At 40.0% G+C, this 22,585-nt stretch overlaps 1 protein-coding gene across 2 annotated transcripts in view; it reads left to right on the top strand.

Moving 5' to 3' along the window:
• The window catches only part of LOC146465806 (uncharacterized), a 32,025-nt gene extending 9,664 nt beyond the window's left edge, over positions 1 to 22,361 (top strand). For both annotated transcript variants that reach the window (XM_085128280.1, XM_085128278.1), the window contains exons 6-25: positions 1,226 to 1,329; positions 2,358 to 2,418; positions 3,704 to 3,770; positions 4,296 to 4,356; positions 5,208 to 5,261; positions 5,463 to 5,619; positions 6,866 to 6,990; positions 9,664 to 9,723; positions 10,077 to 10,164; positions 10,615 to 10,692; positions 10,803 to 10,828; positions 12,120 to 12,456; positions 13,040 to 13,469; positions 16,121 to 16,302; positions 16,997 to 17,071; positions 17,761 to 17,922; positions 18,863 to 19,391; positions 20,492 to 20,523; positions 21,336 to 21,391; positions 22,048 to 22,361. In XM_085128280.1, the coding sequence (XP_084984406.1) occupies positions 1,226 to 1,329; positions 2,358 to 2,418; positions 3,704 to 3,770; positions 4,296 to 4,356; positions 5,208 to 5,261; positions 5,463 to 5,619; positions 6,866 to 6,990; positions 9,664 to 9,723; positions 10,077 to 10,164; positions 10,615 to 10,692; positions 10,803 to 10,828; positions 12,120 to 12,456; positions 13,040 to 13,469; positions 16,121 to 16,302; positions 16,997 to 17,071; positions 17,761 to 17,922; positions 18,863 to 19,391; positions 20,492 to 20,523; positions 21,336 to 21,391; positions 22,048 to 22,147 (2,784 nt within the window). In that variant the 3' untranslated portion in view covers positions 22,148 to 22,361. The remainder of the gene's footprint in view (positions 1 to 1,225; positions 1,330 to 2,357; positions 2,419 to 3,703; positions 3,771 to 4,295; positions 4,357 to 5,207; positions 5,262 to 5,462; positions 5,620 to 6,865; positions 6,991 to 9,663; positions 9,724 to 10,076; positions 10,165 to 10,614; positions 10,693 to 10,802; positions 10,829 to 12,119; positions 12,457 to 13,039; positions 13,470 to 16,120; positions 16,303 to 16,996; positions 17,072 to 17,760; positions 17,923 to 18,862; positions 19,392 to 20,491; positions 20,524 to 21,335; positions 21,392 to 22,047) is intronic.
• The last annotated feature ends 224 nt before the right edge of the window (positions 22,362 to 22,585 follow it).

The raw sequence follows: 22,585 nt of genomic DNA, 5'->3' as shown, positions 1-22,585 counted from the left end.
TTCTTTGACAATTCCTCGAAGTTTCCTCTTGCTTATGCAAAAATTCTTTGCTATTTCGCTCATTCTAACCTTCGTTTCGTCAAACTATCGTTAGCTTTTCCGAATGTTCGATTTTCCACGCAACATTTCTTTGAAAGTTCTTCAAATTTTCGAAGAAAGATTCGCGAAATTTCGTTTGAAATTTCCTTGAAAATTCGTGAGAACAAAGGACGAATTTCGACGAATTTCGCTTTTTTGCACAGTACTGTACGGCATGAAGATTCAAAAAGAGTTGTATGTTGTACCACTTCAACGTGTGCCATATTAAGTGACTTTTGGATTCTTGTCTTCACCAAGGTTTTGAATCCAATAAATTTTTTTGTGTTGAGTTTCTGGTTACAATTTCATGTTATTATTCACTGATATCGCTTAAAAGTCATTAGTTTTTGTTGGGTAATGATTAACCCTTTTACCCCTAATATCAAAGAACAAATTCTCCTATCTTGCTCCCAAATTTTTCTTATAAAAGTAACGAGGAGAAGTTAAAATGTCAAGAAAATTCACCTTGGGTGGTCATATCCTTAATTCTCATGACCTCAGGGGGTTGAATAAGCATATATTTTACAAGGCGAAATTTGATACTGATCACCGTTAGGACTTACAGTGCTGTAAAGGGTTAATACTGTATCAACCAGTGAAAATTATTGAGTAATTTTTCTGCTGCTCACCTCAAAATTTCCCAAAATCACTTCTGTCAGGCTTTTTCCACGCACACCTTCACTTAGAATATACTGACCAAGGTATTATTTCATGCCTTACAGTACAGGGTCAGAAATTGTGACTAGCTGGTCGCCAGTGCACCTAAAAATTGAGTGTTGGTGACCAGAATTCCAGGGCTAGTCGCCAGCAGATGACTTTTAGAACTATTTTACTTTTTGGTGTTTTTAATCGGCGTTAAGGGAATTAATTTAGGAGGAAAATTTTAGGGCTCTTTTCAGAAGCTGACTTAGTCTTGTCTTGTCAACGTTTTTTTACACATCCAGGGAAACTGATTTAGGATAAAAATCGTGGTAAGATTCCCATGTTATGACCTCCGCAACAGTTGTAATCCGTACACAGTTATCAAAGTTGTCTAGTCACCACTTGGCGTCCGCTTCAAAAAGTTAATTTCGGACCGTGCAGTACATGGCAAATGCAGACCCTTTTTTATTATAATATATTTTTTTCTTTTCAAATAATTTCTCAGGATACAGACTTAATGCAGAAACCCACCTTGAATCTTACTCTTTCAATAACAACCAAACCATGCAACCAGCAAGTCAAGTGCAGTTACCAAAACTGTAACAGAAGGTAAGTTTTTCAGTTGCTGTGTCATAAAGTACAGTATAACCTTGCTAACTCGAACTCTCAAGGGAAACCAAAAACTTAAATGTTAATAGCTTGAATTAGCTGGGGTTTGGTGTTGAATTCCAAGCATCCAGTTAATAATTAATAAAATATTGTGGGTTTTTATCATGCATTCACCATCACTAGTAACTTTGGTGAATAAGATTGTCTTATTAGAGCTCTTTGATAAGAACGTTACATTTGGGAATTTCAAGTTCAAGTTATCAGGGTAAAGTTTAGCCAAGGGAAAGTAAAATTAGTTCAAGTTAGTGAGGAGTTCGACGAGTTAACCAAGTCCCAGCTGATAGTAAAATAGAATGACTGAAAAAATGGGGTCAAATACAGGAGACAGGGGACATGGTTTTGGCTACATGTATATCAAGGAAATTCACCTGATGCCTACACGTACAGCTGTACATGTACTTCTTGAAATTTATATCGTTTTAGTACGTGTGTAGTGGTGTAAGGATGAAAACCTTTCAGCCATAATCATTGATATCATAAGTATGTACATTGTATATGAATGTACTGTGTAAATTACAGTATACCCTGGGCAATTTCAGTTATGTGAAGTGTTTATGTAAGGTGAATATTCAACAATTATCCTTCGAAATCATCTGATACTTAGCCGACAAGGCATAGGCCGAGCTGGCTAAAATCAGGAGATATTCCACAAGATTGAGCAGGATGACTGTTTTATAATTCAACACATTGATGACAAAGCACAGTTTTATTGCAGAAAAGCTGGAGACGATCTTTATTTTGCTTCTCCCAACACACAAAATTGCATAATTATATCACAGAATATTTTTTTGGCCATGGATACTGATCCTGGATGATGAACATTTAGTGCTCCATGACCATATTTGGGCAATTTTACAATGTGCTGGAATAATGATCTATGATATTTAGTAAATTCCAAATTCAGATGTTTAAAAATAAAAGCCATTCAGTCATTTTTCGAGTGCTCACTGTCTTTTTATTTTGCGCAGTTCTACAAAACAAGACACAATAATTGACGTTGCCAAAGAGAAGGAAAGGCAGCAGCTTCGGGTATGTTAACTCTTTCATCTTAGCATAAATTGGGCAATTCCAGAAAATATCCATACCCAACAACGGACGGCTTCCATGTTTTAACCCCCCCTTGCTTTCGGAAATTCCAAAATGCGTCCCCCCCCCCCCCCCCCATGCCCTCAGAATTCCATAATCGTGAACCCCCCCTCCCCTTCAGAATTTCCGCTTTTTCTGGGAAGTACATTTTTGAGTTAGCAACGCCTATATGAACAAACGAACATAAATTTATGCCTCCTCAGGGCTGTGATCTAGTGGCGCTAGGCGACAAGCTTTACTCTTCAGCGACAAGAAAAACCTACCGCTAGTGGCCAGGCTGTGATAACTTCTTTTTAAGTCCGAATTTGGCTATAATAATAAACACCATTTACGGCAGTTTTACTCCTCTTTGTTTTCTTGTGCTGTTTTGACGTTTACAAAGCAGAATAGCTCAAATTTAGACAGTTAAAATCTTTCAGCGGTCAAATATACGGTCGAGTCTTGTTGCGTCCTTTTATACGTCATGTAGTGTGCACGAAAAGTGTTCTCAACCCATATGTTTCATGTAGTGTACATGAAATGTATCATGATCTATCGATGCTTGTCTTCTGCTTCCGCGCGCGGTCATACGTTCGTGGATAATTTTATTTACGAACTACAAAAGTCCACTACAAGGAACTCACACTTTCTACTCCAGAAATCCAACCTGTGGAATTCATCAGTGCCTTCAGATATCCAATCGTAAATACCCCCCCCCCCCCCAATGCCCTTAGAATTCCATAATCGTGAACCCCCCCTCCCCTTCGGAAATCCTAACAGCCGTCCGTGGTATGGTATGGATATTTTCTGGAATCGCCCATTACATTGTTCGGCAGTTTACAACACTTTCTTACAACGTGCAGTTCCAGAAAATATCCATACGGCCTCCACGGAAGGTCTTGTTTTGCACCCCCATCCCCCCAGGAAATTTCATTTTAGCTTCGTACTTCGCTTCTTACATTTTGACTTTTAAGACTCCCCCCTCTCCCCACCCCCCTCCTCCTAGGAATTTCCGATGACCTTCCATTGGGTGTTTATGGATTTTTTTCTGGACTCTTTTCAATGACTGGTTCACGTAAATTTTTTCTCATTGTTATAAACCAAAACTTGGTTTTAATTATAACCATCTTTGGTGTAATTTTATTCATTTCTATAAATAATTGACTGTCACCAGTTGGGGATAAGAAACACTGACATCATAACTAAGTATTCTGATTGCTTACATACATGTATATTTGCCTGTCTGTAGTGTTGCTGGAGTGAGGTGCGGAACATTGTCCGATGTATCTACAGAGAAGCTGGCACATCTTTAGCAGGTGAATGGCAGCGTTATGTTAGGTTCAAATAGATAATAAATTACTCCATTAATTTTTTCATTCTTGCGATCTATGTACAATGTACATGGTATATCACTTAAATCCATTCATGTCTGCAAAAAAACTAATGCCCACAGGATTTGTACTCTTCTTGGAAATTCTACCACTTGTGGAGTACAAATCGTGTGCCCAGTTTTGGTTACTTTGTGCAAATAAAATCCTTAGGGTGGACCTTTGTTTCCTTTAGGAACATTGAGTAATAATAATTGAAGGGGTGCCTGGAAAATAACCCTAAGTGGCATCTGATAAACTGCTAGATTCTCCTTACAAATTACCTTGCATTTCCTTGTAGAGAAGGGGGGGGGAGAATTTGACGTAAGATCAAGAGTCACTTGAGGCATTTTTCCATGCACCACTTCATTATTTTCATAACTGTTAATTTTTTTATTTTATTTTGTATTTTATTTACAGTATACCCTGTACCTAAATTTTTAATAATTATTTTGTACTGTATGGAAATTTCAGATGAGGAGGAAACAGTCCGAAATTCTTTAGATGAGAACAGACTTAAAGTCAAAGTAGAAAAGTAGGTACCAGTGTTGATGCTATTAATACAAGCAACTTAATGTTATTTTTTTCTTCCCAGCCGGAGACCATTTTGACTGAGATCACACATATTCAAGGGTGTTGCCTAAAAGGGGCCTGGCCTTGGGTACCCAAGAAATTGCTCTGGGCATCTAAACATTTTTATTTTATTTTTTATAAACAATGTTTATTTCAACATTTGCACAAAGGGCTCATCTAGAGAGCTTATGCTGTTTACAATGCTTATTAAAATCTAAATAGTTTGCTAAGGCATCTAATATTTGACAGTTGGGCTCCTAACTTTTTTGGCATTTGACCTCATGAATCCCCTCAAATTTTTCTTAGGTAACAGTCTTGCCTATGAATTTTACTGTTTATGACCAATTTTCCTGAAGACCAATACTAGCCTTAATGTAGCCTACATATGACTGAACAATCCAGTTTCCCACCATTTAATTTTCATCCTGTACCCTAACCTTAAAATTTATAATCAGTACCCTACAACCCTGGTGTGGGGGTGGGGGGGGGGGGGGGGGTTAGGGGAGGGGAGTACCCCCATTTGGATCTTTGCTTTTGTTTAATTGTGAGGTTTATACGTAATTTCAAGGACCCTGGGGATTCCCATTGATGTTTGATGTCTGGAGCAGGATTCAGACACATAGCCTCTTGCTCTGCTATCTGGCACTCTTTGTACTAAACTTAGCCATGCCAGTTACAAACATTGAAGTTCCTTTCTTTAAGTTAATCTCTATTTTGTATTTTGAAATACCTCTCCCTGGTTGGACAGTTCTACTTTACAATTGTTTACTTAATTGAGATGCCTGTTTGTTACAATGTATCTCTCTTGTTTAGGTTGCTAAAGAGTGACCCAGCTCAATTGTTTGAAAAGCTTGAAATTCAAGCAAGGTATGTCAACTCCCCTACTGTTTTTTGAGCTGTAATTTCATAAGTAGATCAAAAGTGCTTTGTCAAGCAGTTGCAGAAAAAAAATATATGAAGATAATGCCAGTGTATTTCTGAGAGTTTGTGATTAAAATTTTCACATTTTGATGAACTTGTCACTGTACTGAATGTGATCTTAACTGTTGCTTTTTTCTTGATTTCCAGGGAATATGTGCGAGAGGTGAAAGTGCGCCTCGTCAAATACTTAACGTCGTGTCCCCTTTCCCCAAATCACGCAAAGGAATTTTTTACTATGTTACTGGATGAATACCAAGCACTGTCAAAGGCGTTTGACATCCTCAGACCATTCTTCTCCAAACTGGTAAGGCTTTCTTTTATGTGAAATCTATAGAGATCTACGTGTAGCTCACAAACAAGTTTTTGTACATGTGGAATGCTATAAACTGTACATAAATTAAGTACTTTTGTACAAGTTTTTGTGATCTTCTAACCTCAAATCTTGACTCTTTAGGCTCAGGTCATTATTATGCTTGTCTCTGTGTGCTTGGTGACAGTTTTCCAAAGAAAATCCATACCACCTGCAAATAGAGGGAGTTTTTGATACCTTTTTTTGGCAGTGGTTACACTTCAAGTTTTTCTGAGTCTTCAATGTTTGAATTACATATTAACTGACTCCTCAAAACATTGTAAAGGCCTTACAGTGCGACGCGCCTTACCGTGGCCACCCAACAAACTTTTTATACAAGTTAGCCATAAAATACAAAACAATGCTTTCAATAATTCCTGTTGCATCACTTGCCTGTTGGACTTTGCAAGGAGGCGTGATCGTAATCAAATTCGCGTATCCTGATTGGCTAACTCCCAAAAAAAGTTTGTTGAGTGGCCACGGTAAGGTGCGTCGCACTGTAATATTTATTTGTAGTTGCATTTTGTACAAGATAGTTGATAGGTTTCCCAGATACCCAGCTACTGATTAAAAGCTTGTCACAGAAACAGATTATTATTTTTCACTTTTGGCTTCCTTGATATAAAATCTGTCTACAGAACGGAACCCACTTGTTCCAAGCCTGATTAATCCTGGGTTAACATGACCTTTGATTCAAGTTCAATTACTAATCAATGAAGATTCTTCCAAAAGACTTTTTTGTCCCTCAGTTTTGACTCGGCCTTTTCTGTGCCATTTGCTTAACATTAGCTTTCAAGAACATTTTTATGTACGAGGTGAAAACTTTGGTTAGCTTTCAATCATGGATTAACGTTAATCATCAGGAACGTTGCTCGGGTTGTTTGAAAGCTGCTTGCCAAATGTCAAGGATCAGTTATTAAAAGACAGTTTAGACAGTGTTTAACAAAACCATGTTCTAAGCCATGTTTAATTTTGCCAATAATCATATCTAAACACTGTCTGCTGCTGATGGTAACAAGAAGGCTTGCATCCCAGACTAGAAAAGTATTTATCTATGTAAAATAAACCACTTATAAACAGATTTGGAGGCCCACTGATTGTCTTAAGCCTCGGCCTAAGTTAGACTCTGTTTAAATAACTGAAAAAAGTGTTTTCAGATCATTGACAACAACAACAATAATTTCTCTGTCCATTTGTACAGGATTTTGAGCATTTAAGAGAGTTTGGGTTAAGTTGGGACCTTCTTCACAAACACCTATTCTACACAGAAATCTACCGAGATCCAGCGGTATATGGTAATCTTCCTGGGTTAATCACACAATTAAGGTATGCAACATAGTAACAGCATGGAGATCTCTTCATTGGGACATCATAATATCAGAAAATATTCTCCAGGATGCAGTCAGTGATTGTGTCATCGGAAAAGGGATCTGGATGAGTCCTGAAAGCTCTGTTGAAACTTTCTCCCAAAATGTTTTGGTGTTGGAGAGTATTTTCTGTTATTAATACAACATAATTAAATTTTATTTATAAACTGTAAATGTTTAAAACATAATGTTCATACTTACAGTGTCAAAGTGATCATTGTTCATACTGGAGCTTGAATGCCTGGTTCATACATGTACTGCGGCAGCCCAGTCAAACAGTGCCAGCAACCTGCAATTTTGCCACATTTTACACATTAAAATAACTTTGGGGTTGCAATTCGGTTTTTAGGAAAAATTATTGAGCTTATTCTTCAAATTTAAAGGGATACTCTAGACCCCAAAACAACTTTCCAAATTCAGAAAGCTTATGACCCAAATAAAAGATATTTACCAAAATCGGAGTTCGATCTCCGCTATTTTGCCTAGAAAAACGAAAAGTTTCTCGCCATGGGATTCGAAGCAGCGCTTGGGCCGAAAACCGGAAATGACGCAGAAAGAAGAACTCGCCAAACCTTTTCCGGTTAGATTCCCCTGGATTTCTTTAGCAAGATTCGATAAATGGCTTGATTTTAAAATTCCAAAATAAAATGTATAGTTCGCGTTTTGAGGAAAATTCAATAAGACCGTATCGATTTATAGTTGCTTGATGCTTAATTCTAGTAACAACGGTGAAGGTCTTCATAATTGGCATTTCTTTCGGGTTTTGTACGGATGGTTCGGACACGCGCGATTTGATTTGTTTGCTAACCCCACGACCTCTGCTCACTTTTCTGAAGACTGTTCTCAACCACAAATTATCATAGCTGTGTCTATGGAAAGATGAAAAGCTCAAAATGCCATTTCAACCTTGTTTTAAAGAAGGACTATCAGAAAATAAGAGCATAGGCCCGATGGAGGACAGCACGTCCAATGAAGCCGCTCGCGCCAGACAGATCACAAAACAAGCTACTCCACCAGAACTAGGGTCCACTGTATGTTTGAAAAATAATAAAAAAATGTTATTGCAGTGCAGCCTGAAGAAAACTAGCATTAGCCGATAATGATACTTAAGCTTACCTTTCGAACACACGTAGTATCGCAGTTATTTCATTAACCTTGTTCAGTTCAGGTACGCGACTGTCATATTCGCTGTATACGCGGCGCAACAGGGCAAAATGACCAACAACGGTGAACACCGTTTTCTAAATCAGCATAATATCAAAGGTGACAGGCCTTGTTTTGCTTTAAAATGGAAAACAATGAAAAATTGCCAGTCACATTACTTAGCGGAAAAAATCCCTGTAAAGTGAGCTCGAATGCAGTAGTATAGAACGCAATATGGCATGAAAGGTTAAACTCGTTTAATATCCCAAAAGGCCCAGTACAACACAATCAGGATGACTCCAGAATTTATTTATGTGCTTAGTCTTCGTCGTAGTATTGCTGATTGTACAGGTACCGCTCCTGTAAAGTGTGAATCGTTATAATGAAAGCTGCCCACATCTCCAAGCTTTTGCTGAGCTTTGTACGCTGTGTCTCTATTAACTGCTATTAAACAGGCCAAAAAATATAACTAAATGACCAAACTAAACTAGATTTCAAATAACAACGCCGTACCATAAAAAGAAAACTTTAATGCTACTCAAAACTTATTCAATCGCCCATGAAATAACATTGCAGATGTGAAATACACCGAATTTGCTTTAGAATGCATAACTGGTCGCTTACCAATCCGCTCTAAAACACCTCTTCGCACTCGTTTTGTAGAGTCCGTAACCGAGTTCACTTCGCTGTTGCACGGCTAAACACATGCGAAAGAGCGCCCTCGTAGCTCTGCTAACGTTGCTTCGTCGGCAATTTCGATTGTACTATTTTGTTCAGAAGAAAAACAAGCAAAAGAACTGCGCTAATCCCCAGAATCCATATTGTCTTCAGTGTTGTAAACAAGAGCGGTTCTTCATTCTACGTCATCGATCACGTGCTCTAGCAAAGACGATTTTTAGTTCCGGTCTTCAAAACGGGGAAAATTTCGCCTTTCTCCGGCAATTTTCGGCCTTTTACTTTTTTCTTTTGTACTTTTTGTGCCGTTTACCCTTTATTATAGTCCAAATGCTACCTTTTAAGCGATAGTTGTTTTGGGGTCCAGAGTATCCCTTTAAGTTGTTATGTCAAAAACAGATACAGAACTACACTGTGCCTGTTTCTTACATTGCACGGTTCCAGAAAATATCCATACCCACCCCAAGAAAGATCATTGGAAATTCTGAGGGGGAGGGAGCTTCAAAAGTCAGAATAGAGGTGCATGAAGCTATAGCAACTGGAAATTCTAGGGGGAGGGGGGCAACCAAATACCTTCTGTAGGGGAGGGTATGGATATTATCTGGAACCACACATTACATGTATACACTGTATGAATGTCCAGTCTGCAAGCTGAAACTAGAGTTGATTTAGAGCATTTTGGTTTTCAAGGCCAAATTAATGCAAGCCTTTTAAATACACCCAAAAAGAACAACAAGCTTACGAACAACTTACTTTGCAATTTCTTAAACTAAGGTTGCACAAAATGTATTTTTTTGTTTTTGTTTTTGTTTAGACTTGGTGCTGTAGCACGAGAAAATTTTCACCAAGACACATTTCCAAATTTACTACACAGGTAAAGTGGCATTTATTCTCTCTCTCTCTTATACATGTATGTATGCCAATCAGTTTGGTATGATCTATTGTCATCCTTGCCTTTATCAGCCATTGTCATGTTTTACTGTCACATTCTTGCATCATTGGTGGAGCAATATTGAAATAAGACCTTGAGTAGCACCTGGATTTTGAAGTTCAAATACCTGCTAAGAATTTAACACAATTTTTGAAGCTGCCATCATGATAAATCTTATTTACAGACTCTGGTGTTGTGACTTACAGGGATATCCTCTGATTGCAAATTCAATAAGTTAGCTCTTTATACAATGTAGTCCTTGTATGACACAATTTTTTGTTATTTTTTGTGCAAAGGTACCTTAATTTTACTGATGATCTCACAGAGATTGAGTTTTCATGGAAAGAAAGTGAACGAGCTTTCAAACTGTATAAAGAAAAACAGGTATGCTGTTTCATCCATTTTCTCCTTTACAATCTTGTTACATATTTTGTTTTGGTTTTTTTTTTTTTTGTTTTTTTTGTTTTTTGTTCTTTTTTTTTTTTTTGTCTTTCTGTTGTTGAATTTGTATTTCAAATATGCTTTCTTTTTATATTAATATTCTTTCTAAGTTTGGAGAGCACTCAAGAAGCTAGAGTTGCTTTTGGCTATGCCTCAAGCAACTCTTACGCATCTTTCGTGCTCTCCAAACTTCCCGCGTGCTTCATATCTCAATTAACGCACACTGATGCATGAATCAATAACATGGAAAAAGTATGATTTAAGTCTGCAAGTTACATCTGACATCATTTGTATTGTCTATACTCTAAAAGACAACAGCTATGAGCCAATCAGCATGCATGACAGATATTGTAAAAGCTTAAATAACAACGTCCTGTAACTTTTGATTGGTAGGCTAAACTGCGTGAAAAAAGTGGCATAGCAAAAGTAGATTGGGAGGACGAGACAGCATGTGCAGACATGAAAAATAAGGTAATACGGTGAAGTTAACCATTGTTAGGAAAGACTGTCCATAAAAAGCAGTGTCTCAATTCTCAAAGACCTGGTGATTCTCAACAACCTGTTTCCTTTTTGCATTGCAGGCATTGAAGAAACCTTTACAGCAGAGGTGAATCTTTTACTTATCTGTTCTTAGCTGTATTGAATTAGGCTGTTAATTTTTATGAAGGAAATTAGCTGTGCACATTGTACATGTGTGTTGGTTGCAAGTGTGTTTATGACCTTGCTCTCCCGTTTGTGTAATTTTTTTCTCCAACAATATTCACGTTAAAAAAATGTAATGGTTCTTCCGGAAACATAACTACTACTACTTAAAGAAAGCTTTAAGTTAATGGAAGAAAAGTTGGTGAAAAATCCCTGAAACTTTAACAGGACAGCTACATGTGTGTGTACACCTGAATCTGTCACAAACTATGGAACTTCACTTCCAGAGGTCTTGCCTTCAAGTCATTTTAAGCTATGTCCACAGTATACCGGATAGCTTTTGTGCGAGCACCAAAAACGTATTGGATGGGGCTTTCGTTCACACACTAAACTCTGATTTTGGATCGACTTTTGTGCCAGGGCGATGCTGTGCTGCTTCAGTCTTGAAAGTGAATCCTCATGTATTAGATAGGTTTTCGTGACACTTTCTTAAGTAGTGTGAACAGAGAATCAAACCAGGAGGACAAGGAACGAGGAACAAGGATTGCATTCTTGTGGAAAGATGGTGGTGGTTTTGGGCCACTTCTGTTCACACCAGGCTGGAGTACTTTTCACAATGGCATGAAATGCTGTCCAGCATAGTGTAGACATAGCCTTAGACTCTGAGTTTCCAGTCATCTTCACTGCAGTTTTCTAGTCAAAATGGCTGGTTTTTGGTTACTAATGACAGCCCCAATGGTTTCTCATAAGTTAATTAATATACTAACTAGCAGCAAAGTTAATTTTCAATTTCTTAGGTGATAAAATTGACAGCAACTTGAAGCTTTAACAGCAAATGATGCTACTTACACAGTTAGTTTTTCATTGGATCATTTGACAAAAAGATGATTGAAGACCACTCTTAGATCACAACACCGTGAGCAGGGATGGGGGCTGTGATCTTACAGTGTACTTCAATCGTCTTTTGTCACATGTTCCTCGGATTACACGCAAACAAGCAACGTTGTTTGCTGAAGGAGCTTTTGAGGTGGAAGCAAAAGTCTCATGTTGTCACTTTTGTCACTGCAGAAAAGAATTGAAGAGCTGAGAGCACAATAAATCACTTTTTAGATCGCTTTTTTTCAAGGCCACATACAAAACCTCTGGTGAATCTGAGCTAAAACGACAAAAAACGATCTGAAGTGTCATTTGCGTCGGTTGTGCTTTCAGCCTTTCAATTTCAATAATGTACTAATTATTTTATTGTCATTGTTTAGGCCGTGTCATTGTGGCCACTGCAATTTTCCTTTATCACCATTAAATTCACCGATCTCCATGCTGCCGCCTTTCAAACCAGCAACTTCACACACAAAGGGCTGTAATCGGAGCTCTGCAACACCCCCACAGAACACACCTGGCCAGGTACAGTGGACTAATCCAGTGAACCTTCCAAACTTCAACCCTCACCTGCTGATTGGTAATGACCTCCATGATATCCCCACCTCGCAGCTGCTGCCTCCGCCATTCATGATGAATGGTCTGGGAAGTCCGTGTCACTGTCCGGCTTGTAGTAGTACAACTGGGTATAGGGAAGGAGCAAAGAATGTTGAACAGGTATTGTGTACCTGAAAAGTGCATGTCCTTGCTATAAGGTCGGCGCGCACAAGGGGACAAGGCCCTAAGACCAGGTTGTAGGGACTAGTCACAAGGACTTGCCCCATCGTGTGAAGTACTCATTTTCATTAAAAATCTTCATGTAGTCAGGGACTCAATGTTGGTCCCTGTGACTTGTCGTACAAATTGGAACATAGTACCCAGAAATTGTTCCCTCAAGATGATGCTTGTCTCTTTACGTGAACAAGTCCCTGCGACCAGTCCCTTCATGTAAGCTCTGCAAGGAACTAGTCGCTGGGAATTATCCCCTTGTTTGTACCAACCTACTGTTAAAAGTTTCACATGCAGACAGTGGATAAAAAACAACTCTTTTGGGATGGAACCCCATCTGTGGTTCCTTGAAAAGAGATTGCCTACCGAGCCATGCTATTTCTGCGTCTACCATGTGAGATAGTATTTAAGTCAGAAACTCGTTAGCCTGTGTGGACGTGTGGTTTTCGTAATTGACGGTACCCCCAATATCCATTATGTGTAAACACAATTTTATTACCGGAAAGCTGAAAATTTACTCTTCTCGTTTCAGCCTCCAAGCGGCAAGATGGCAGACTGTCAGTGTAGTAAATGTCCATTCCATGGTGCAAAGGACCAAGAAATCAGATTAAAAGCTGACAGCAAGAGCTGTACTGCCCACCCCTCCCCTCCCCCACCTAACAACAATCACATACACAATAGTCACTGTCATCCACACCACATCATACCACCTCCCCCCACACCGCTCCACTGCTCCTTAGAGGCCCCCCCTGAGGACCTCCATGGCTTTCTCTTGGACAGCAGCCTCAGACATGTCAATTATAATGGTTACCATAACAACTTAGATTGTTGCGCGGAAATTGATGACGAAGAAAACAGCTTGAGTGACAGCAACAGCGATTATGAGGATGACGATGAAGATGATGACGATGAAGACGAGGATGGCAGCAGTTGTTCTCCCCGAAGGACAAGCCAATCATCAGGTTTGTGTTTCACAACAACTTGTTTCCCTGGGGGCTACAAAGCGAGCAACTTAACGCACCTGCAGTTTGTCATTTGAAATCTTAAGTATTATGTCTGCCTTGGCATAAAATGCCGTCCATTATAAATGTGCTATCTTTTAGAGTTCACAGCCTGTTATAACCAACTACAGCATTGACTACAGCATGTTCTTAACTGCACAGCCAGATTAGTTTCGTTGAGCAAGTTAGATCACGTCACACCAATACTGAAAAAATTACATTGGCTGCCAGTTGAACAATGCATCGAGTTCAAGATCCTTTTATAAGGCATTCAACGTCATCGGATCTAATTATATTAAGGAACTCCTTGAACCATATATTCGTCAGCGCCCCTCACGCTCTGTTACCAAGATGCTTCCTGCGGAACCCAACTACAACTTACACACGTATGGACATCGGGCCTTTTCCGTTTGTGCGCCGGGGCTGTAGAATGCCTATGCCAGTGGAGCTGAAAACTCGCCCCTCTGTTGAAAGTTTCAAGGAACGACTCGAAACAGCTCTTTTTAAGAAGGCATTTTTTTTAATTATCTCATGCAGAAGTTTGTTTGAACTGTTTTAACTCTCTTAGTTTGTTTGTTTTGATTTTTAAGCACTCTTCGACATTCACTTGGTGATAGTGCTGTATAAGTCGTTAAATTATTAAAATAATTTTAAATGGGCACTGTCACAGCGATTTTGCTGTATTTTGGTCAAAACTGTTGAATTTTTGACAAAGCTTCTTTTTCCAAACAAGAAATTGCTATTAGAGCACTAGGAAGAAAACATTTGGGGATTTCGCTCAGAGGAAAACAAATTATAATCAGGTTTAAGCGACTTTTCTACAATACACAGGATGAACTTAAAAAAACTGGCAAATTTCGTCAAGTTGTAATCCACTTCCATCCGAGCCATCCGCAGCCAAAGATAATTAATACTAGTTTATGTGCACTAGTAGGGTTATTGTTAACAAAACGGAACCATTATTTTGTTGATTTCATCAATACAAATATATTTTTTGGCTATTCAAAGTGACACAAAAAATAGGTGACACTTAACAGTGAGCATATACAGGGTGTCCCAAAAGTTCGTTCCTCTACTTTAAAAGCCTGCATTTAAACGCAATTTTACTCGATTACCGAATAATTTCAAATACAAGTTTGCGAGACTATTACCTTACATTTGTGCTACTTTATTTCTAAAATTTTCAATTTTCCCGCCAAATTTGCGCGCACGCGTCTAATTTCCCGCCAAAACTGTGATCACTTTTTCAGCATTTTTTTAGTTGAGCTGCTGCACTCATCGAACCATTTTTTGTTATCGTATGGAAAGTGAATCCTTTAAATGGTAAAAAGCTTACGTATTTGAGGGCCCAAGCTTATGCACTAAGAGTTAACGGATTCACAGTCAAAGAAATCGCTAAAAAGCTAGAAAAATCTGAGCGTTCGGTTGTGAAATGGTCGGCGAGAAGTGCCGAAAATTTCGAAGATAAATAACGAAGTGGAAGGCCAAAGGTAATCAAAGATGCAGCAATTTAAGTTTTGAATAAAGCTAAATACAAGAGAGGGAATTCGACAAGACAACTTGCAAGAGAGCTCGAAAGGAAAAAGCCTTGATGGGGGTAAAAACTCTGTCTGGAGGTACATGAAAAACCAAGGATGGAGGGCACTTGGACAGCCAAAGAAGCCTCTTCTCAATACAAAGCAGCGAACCGCGCGTCTGAAATTCGCAAAGGCGTTTAAACATCTCACTGCAGAAGATTGGGAGGATTTCCTATTTTCAGATGAATGCCCCAAATACCTCTTTCAACTTCCAAACCCCAAAAATGACATCGTATGGGGCTCACAAGAGGACAAAGTTCCGCCAGCTTACCAAGTTTAGAACAGCTCAAAATGGATGATCTGGGGTGGGATGACCGGACGTGGCTTGACTGCTCTTCATTTTGTACCCTAATGGAGACCTGTAACTGTCGGTTATTACATCGAAAACATCCTTAAGGAAGAAGTAAAACCTCTGCTACGCCGCAGAAGTACAACAGAAGCTGTAGACAAGTGAAAACTGTTCAGCTCTAACAAACAGATGGCACTGGTACAGGACTGAGCACCAGCCCACACGGCAAAGGCTACCCAAGCATGGTGCGGTAAAAACCTGCCGAATTTCGTCGCTAAGACAGAATGGCCAGCCAATTCGCCAGATCTCAACCCTGTAGAGAACCTTTGGAGCATCATGGATAGCGAAGTCTACAAGGACCCTTCTCCTAAGAACATGGATCACCTAAAAAGACGTCTGAGACAAGCCTGGAAGAACATCAAGCCATCTACGCTGCGCGATTTATCGCATTCCATGCAACCCAGGCTTCAAAATGTGATAAAAAATAAGGGGGGGGGGGGGGGGGCGGCACTCAGGATATTAAATTTTGGGAGGCTTGTACTTAGTTGAAGTATAATTGCTTTGTTTAAATTGTGTATAGAAATAAACCCGCGTTCTTGAGATATAACCATTTAAAATAGAGGAACGAACTTTTGGGACACCCTGTAACATGCATCTTCGAGTTAGTCCAAATGAGCATGTTGTAGTCCATGGTATTGGCTGTGGCAGCCGTTGGTAGATTATTTACTAGTACTTTATTTTTCCAGACATTGATGGTTTAGGGCTTGACGTCCCCCCTGGGTCCCCCTCTAGTGTGCGGAGCAGTGGAGATGGCAGCTCATGTGACACCCCACCTGCCAATCAATGTACGTCATCAACAGAGGATGGTCGGACAGATCGTGGGAAATACTGTGATTGCTGCTACTGTGAATTCTTTGGGCACGCTGCAGTAAGTAACACATGTCATATTTATTGACTGACAGCTCGAGATGCGTATGCGTCACCGCAGTCAAACGTAATAGTGAAATCAAAGCGGTCTCTGTGACTGAATTGAACTGCTTTTGTTTATGTCCAGACTGAATGGTAATACTGTATTTTACCGCATTTACCGTACTGAAAACAACATTAACCGTAATGTAGCGTTCTCCATTCCAGAACAGCTGTATTCAAGAATCCATGTCAAGTCCGCACTTCGGTTTAATCGTTCGAGAGCTTGTGCAGTTCATCGAATTGAAATTCTCAAAATCGCCAATATGCTCTTCTTTGGCGGTCGAGTGTTCTTTAGGCCATTTTGTTTCATTTCTAACTCCAAAAACATGTCTTTTAATTAAAGGAGCTGGAGGAGAAAAACTTTAGCGAGCCGTGAGAGTACGTCATATTTGCTGAAAGTTAACGGCCCATCGAGCGACCGATGGAACGACCGAGCGCGTGACAATTCACGAGTTAAAAAGTCCGTTAAATATTACAATGCAGGTTGTTACTTTTAGAGTTCGAAGCTGAAAAGTGTTTTTATGAGTGTGAGTTTATTAAGTCATTTTAGGAAATACCTTCGGTGTAGGAGAAAAGTAAATGGATTTTCTTTTTTTCCTTTCATTTCTCTGATTGTAAAAGATGGTTAATACTGTGTTGTTACATTTTTTCAGCCTCCTGTGGCACCCACCAGTCATAACTACACAGAGATGAGGGACAAGTTAAGACTAAGACTCAACAAACGCCAGGTTTGAGCAGCAGATAACTAGTTACCATTAAGGCCCATAGACGGTTCAGTATGGCTATTTAGTCTGAGCGAAATCCTGGGTGTTGTTTGTTACGCTGTACAGGGTGGTTCTAACTGTTAAGTTAGTGGACAAAATCCCGTCTTGTGACCATTCAAATAAAAGCTACCGAGCAGGTCGTTCCTGTGGTGCTGTTTATTGTATTGTATAATGTGGTTCTACTTTTGAGTATGTGGATGAAATCCTTAAGTGTGACCATTCAAATGAAAGCTATTGAGCAAGACGTTCCTGTGGTGCTGTTTATTGTATTGTACAATAAGGTTCTACTTTTGAGTCTGTGGATGAAATCCTGAAGTGTGACCATTCAAATGAAAGTTACTGAATAGTACTTTCCTGTGGTGCTGTTTATTATGCTGTACAATGTGGCTCTATCTTTTGAGTCTGTGGACAAAATCCTTTCGCGTGAGCATTCAAGAAACTACTGAGCAGTACTTTCCTTTGGCGCTGTTTTTGTGCTGTACAATGAACTAATGAGCAGTACTTTGCTTTCAAACTGCTTGTTTTTCTATATTTGATATTTGTTGAAGTTTGGTGTTAGCTGTTGTTAGTAACGAAAGGGTTCACACACAGGTTTAGCTATAAGGGTCGTGTCAAATTTATCGTAACCAGTGAGTCTGTTGTTTTCCTTGCAGCCCAATCAGCTCGTACAAGATAACACGAAAAAGAATGCGCCTGTCGTTGATCACCGGTCAGTGGATGACCTTCTAACGTTTATCAATGGACAGGGTTTGGAAGAGGAAAGACTGGGAACAAAATCTAAAGCACAGAAAAGAGCGCGGCAAAAACAGAAGAAGGTGAGTGAATGGCTCATTTGATTGGCTGACTGGCTGGCTCGTAAAACGTAGTTTGTTTACCCTCGGAGCACCAAAGAGCTCTCCACTGAGAAACTCAATTCAAAGGTGTCCGTGCGTTCAGGGTCGAATTGGAATTTGGAAATGTTGGTTTCAGTGGAGGGAGGAAAACCGGAGAACCCAGAGAAAAACCCTCGGAGCAGGGACGAGAACCAATAACAAACTCAACCCACATATGATGCCGAGGCCAGGAATCGAACCTGGGCCACATTTGTGGGAGGCGAGTGCTCTCACCACTGCGCCATCCCTGCTCCCCGCAGGCTGAATAAATAATTTCACCATGGGCGACTTTATTGAAACGCATTTCGACAGTATGATAGTGAAGAAATTCCACGCCAAATTAAACTGTTGGCCGTAGACCAACAACTTCGCATATAATAATGGTAGGTGGGTGCCTATGGTAGGTGGTATCTAGTGGCCTCTACTGTGGTCCGCCAGCTCCCAGATGGTCTCCTCCATTGTTTGCAAATCTCCGCAACGTGCGTACCTGATGCTTCACGACAGGTTCCAGTTGTTCATATTGCAGTGGATAAGTCACCATCCCGCGGATTAAAGTATATTAATTGGAGTACATTTTATTTTGTTGCTTATCCACTGGATAAAGTTATTCGCTCTCTCAACAACTGGAGACCGGACCCTATCATAACGCTATGTGTTGGTGAAATATTATTTTTTTATTTCATAGACGCGAGCATTTTACTGGAAAACACACCACTCGTAAAATTCATACAAAACTACATCCGGGACCCAAGTGGCGTATTTTCCATATCCTCACCAGTGAGGATATTGTTGACGTCATTTCCCGCTTATTCACGGTTGTTTTTGTTTTGTTTTTTTTACTTAAAAGCGCCCACAGAGTAACTTCAGCCTACTCTCTTTTCAGGCGGCAGAAAAAGCTAAACAGAAACAAAATACAAACAGTCAAAATATTGGCAAAGTTTCTTCGTCGTCTTCCTCTGGTTGTGAGCAGATCAACGGGCTCCACCAACATGGCGGTGGTGAGGTACTCAAACACAGACAGCTATCCGAAGAAAGGCGGAAACAAGAAAATCATGTCCCAAACGGTCAAGACAACGAAGAAAAGAAACGGGCGCAGCGGAGGAAGGTCGACGAACCACAACAGAAACAACTGGAAGTTCTGGACGGTGGATGCAAGTCACGCAAGAAGCAACATCACGCAAGTCAAGACGTCACGGTGTCACGCCAGGGCTCGAGAGTAGAGTGTAATGGCAAAGAAAATAGTTTCGGTACGCGACGGAAGGTTGAGGAAATGTCAGAGAAGAAGCGACAGGAATCAGTGTCGCCTGACCCGGCTCCTGTTCAGAATATCAAAGATGATGCGGATAAATCTGACAACAGAGTGCGGTTACCACAGAAAAAACAAGGAAAGAAAAAGAAGAAGGTGTCGCTAGGTAAGGACCCGTGGCGTATACTTGATCTAGTAGTAATACAGTATCTTGTTTTCTACTAGCCCTTTCTTCCCAGGAACGTCCGCGCAAATCGCGCGAGGAACCTTTTCCCCTTTTCCGCGCTCCCTTCGCCCGCGCGCACGATAACCCTCTTTCTTCCCTTTTCTAACGCAGATTGGACCCAGTTGTTCAAAGCCCAATTAAGCTAATTCTGGATTAACGTGAACTTTGATGCAAGTTTAATTACTAATTAATAAAGATTCTCCCAAAAGATTTTTGTCCCTCAGTTTTGCTTTAAACTTTTCTTAACCTTTAGCTTGAAATTAACCTTTTTAAACCATTTTAAAAGAGCGGGATGAAAACCTCGATTTACTTTTAATCGTGGATAAGAGTTAATCGGCTTTCGAAGAACTGAGCCCTGGTTTTCTCCAGCTGAAAGGTCGCCCAGGGATGCACGAAGCGCCGAATTCGCGGAATGGCGAGTGCACGGGCTACGCGCGCGTTTCCGACGTTTTTTTCTTAGGCTGTGCGTGTTCCTTTCCTTTTGGAGCGACTTGCAGTGTGTCAAAGGAAGTTCGCCTTTGGTTATTATGTTCCTTAATTGGTGAAATTAAATATATATTTTTTGACACTCGCAAGCAATGCAAATCGCGTCTTACTAGGACGCGTTTCTTCCCACTTTTTTGTCTTTGTTTTGTTGTTGTTGTTTGTTTGTTTTGTTTTGTTTTTGTTTATGCGCAGTATAAAACTATCACCAAGTCTTTCAGCTAAGTCGACAAGTTCGCATGGAGAAATCCCGATGAGCCTACACGCTCAGTCGTAAAATGTTGTAGCGGTCCCCTTCTTTCGCCCTCTGCCCCTATTGAATTTTTTGTTTTAGCAAGCGGGAGTGAAAGAAACACTGTGAACGCAACATTGAAGGAGGGGGGAGGGGGATTACGTGCTATACGGGCGAGATGTGGTTTATCTGTGGTCTCAGTAAAGAGTTTCAGCGAATTATGACTGCGAGTGAAGCTGTGTTTCGCCGCTACTCAGTCATGAATGAACGCCTGTTACGTTACATTGTCTTCGCTTCTTGTGACTGTGTTCTTTTCTTTCGTCAGACGACGTTTTCTTGCCGCGTGAAGACATTGAGGTCAGTTTTACATTTATTCTTGGATTAGTCGTGTCATTTTACAAGCGTAATTCTAAAACATATATACATAAATAGAAAGAACTGTACTTTTTAGTTCGGAAACGATTTTAAACTCTTTGTCACAGTGTATTACTGTGTAGCCAAGCCTGTATACGTCAATAAGCGTAGAGCCACCATTTTGATGGCGGATTAGGCCATGGGGACGATATTACTTAGATGTTAAGCTGTGATTCGTCTCGCAGCTTTGAGGATTGAAGTGTTATAAAACAAGAACTTTGCTTATCTCTTTGAGAGATAATTTTGTGGGCGAAAGATTTAAATTCACGGAGGATCGTCCTAGTTATGGGCGCATCTTTAGCAGTTGCGAAAATAAAGGCTGATAAACAATTCAGTCTTGAACGGGATTCGAACCCATGGCCTCTGCAATACCGTTGCAGTGTTTTACCAACTGAACTATCGAGCCAGAAAACTCGTTGAAGATGAATAGCGAGGTTTTCAATTGAGTGTTGTAAAACCAAAATCAAAGTAATTTCTCTGGCCAATCACAACAGATGTAAACAGAATAATCAGCCAATCAGAACTCGAAGCAAATACCTGTAACCTGCGTCAAGCGCGGGAAAACGCGTACGAGCAAGTCACGATTGGTTTTGGTTTGGCTTCCCATTGGTTGAGAAAATGACGCGAACTTTGCCAACCAATCATAGTCTAGTAAAGCAAAACCAAAGCAAACGCGGAATTACCTCCTACACTCAATTGAAAACCGCTCTATATGAGAGTGTAATACATTGCTTCTCTTTATCCGTTCTTTATAGACTGAAAAGCTTACACAGATGGATGAAGCCGAGCGTGAACTAGAGGAGTTTAAAAGGTAATCCAATAGCTAACCGATCCCATTGTGGCCCAATTCGGAAGGCCGTCTTGAAGGGAGGGGAAAGGGCGGGGTAAGTTTTGGGTAATTTTCTCTTCCCGAATTTTTTTCGTCACCAAAACCTCTTATCCTAAATGAATGAGCCCCATACTCTACAACCCAAGCTGTGAAAGTAAGTGATAGTTCTTTCCGTAATGTAATTGGACAGTGGATTGAAAGGAAGAAGTTAATCCAAAGGAAGGTTGAGAATGATGTATTATTCAGTGAGTGACACAGGCAAGCTCGCAAAAGAGGAAATCCTAGTGCTCCTATCAGAAGTCGATCCTAAGACCTTCCGATTACTAGTTCACTTGCTCTACCACCACCAGGCTTTAAATATTCCAAACGAAAGTTGTCCAGGCCCAAAGTAAATTTGGTGGCTGAGCGAATTAACATTTAAAACGTTGGTTACTTCGTGTATGGAGTGGTGATACATCTCATGCTACCGAGTTTACGATGGAGCAAGCGAGCAATTCACCTAACCTACAACTCTGCTCATCCGCTTTAGGTTTCTATGGGTTAAAAATTAAATCAACGAAGGGGAATCAAACAGTAGAGCTTAAACCAGCCTGCCAATTCCTTACCCCTCGCTGTTTTTTACTTCTCTTTCGCTCTAGATTCTGCATGAACCTGACACCAGTCGAAAGACGAGAGCGCATTCCTGTCAATGTGAATCTCAAGGGCCTCTTAAGTGGGAAGAAAAATGGTTCCTCCTAGTTCCTCCTACCTCAGCCCCTGATCAACGCGACCCATCTGTTCAAGTTGTGTTGTCCGGTATAACCTGTTTGACCGGTCGCTCCGGTGTAGACGGCCAGAATGGGAAGACAGCAGAGGATTTGTTTCCTAGATCAGATCAGTTTTCATTTCAATTTAATCGAATGCACAGAGAATTATCTTGCCAAATAAAATATATATTTAGTTTCGTGAAGAATTGCAGATGTTTTATTGTGATTATCATTTGATGTTTGTTTTTGTACCCTTTCCCAGTCAACTTTTTCGTTGTGGAAATTGCCATCTGCCAAAATCTTTAGTCAATTGGAAGTTTCCGCTTAAATGATGATGATAATGATAATGATGATAATAATAATAATAATAATAATAATAATAATAATAATAATAATAATAATAATAATAATAATAATAATAATAATAATA

Source organism: Pavona decussata, unplaced genomic scaffold, assembly GCF_977016875.1.
Source record: "Pavona decussata unplaced genomic scaffold, jaPavDecu1.1 SCAFFOLD_155, whole genome shotgun sequence".
NCBI classification, from domain to species: domain Eukaryota; kingdom Metazoa; phylum Cnidaria; class Anthozoa; order Scleractinia; family Agariciidae; genus Pavona; species Pavona decussata.
Note: the sequence above shows the minus strand (reverse complement) of the source record. Positions and strands in the feature narration are given on the sequence as shown.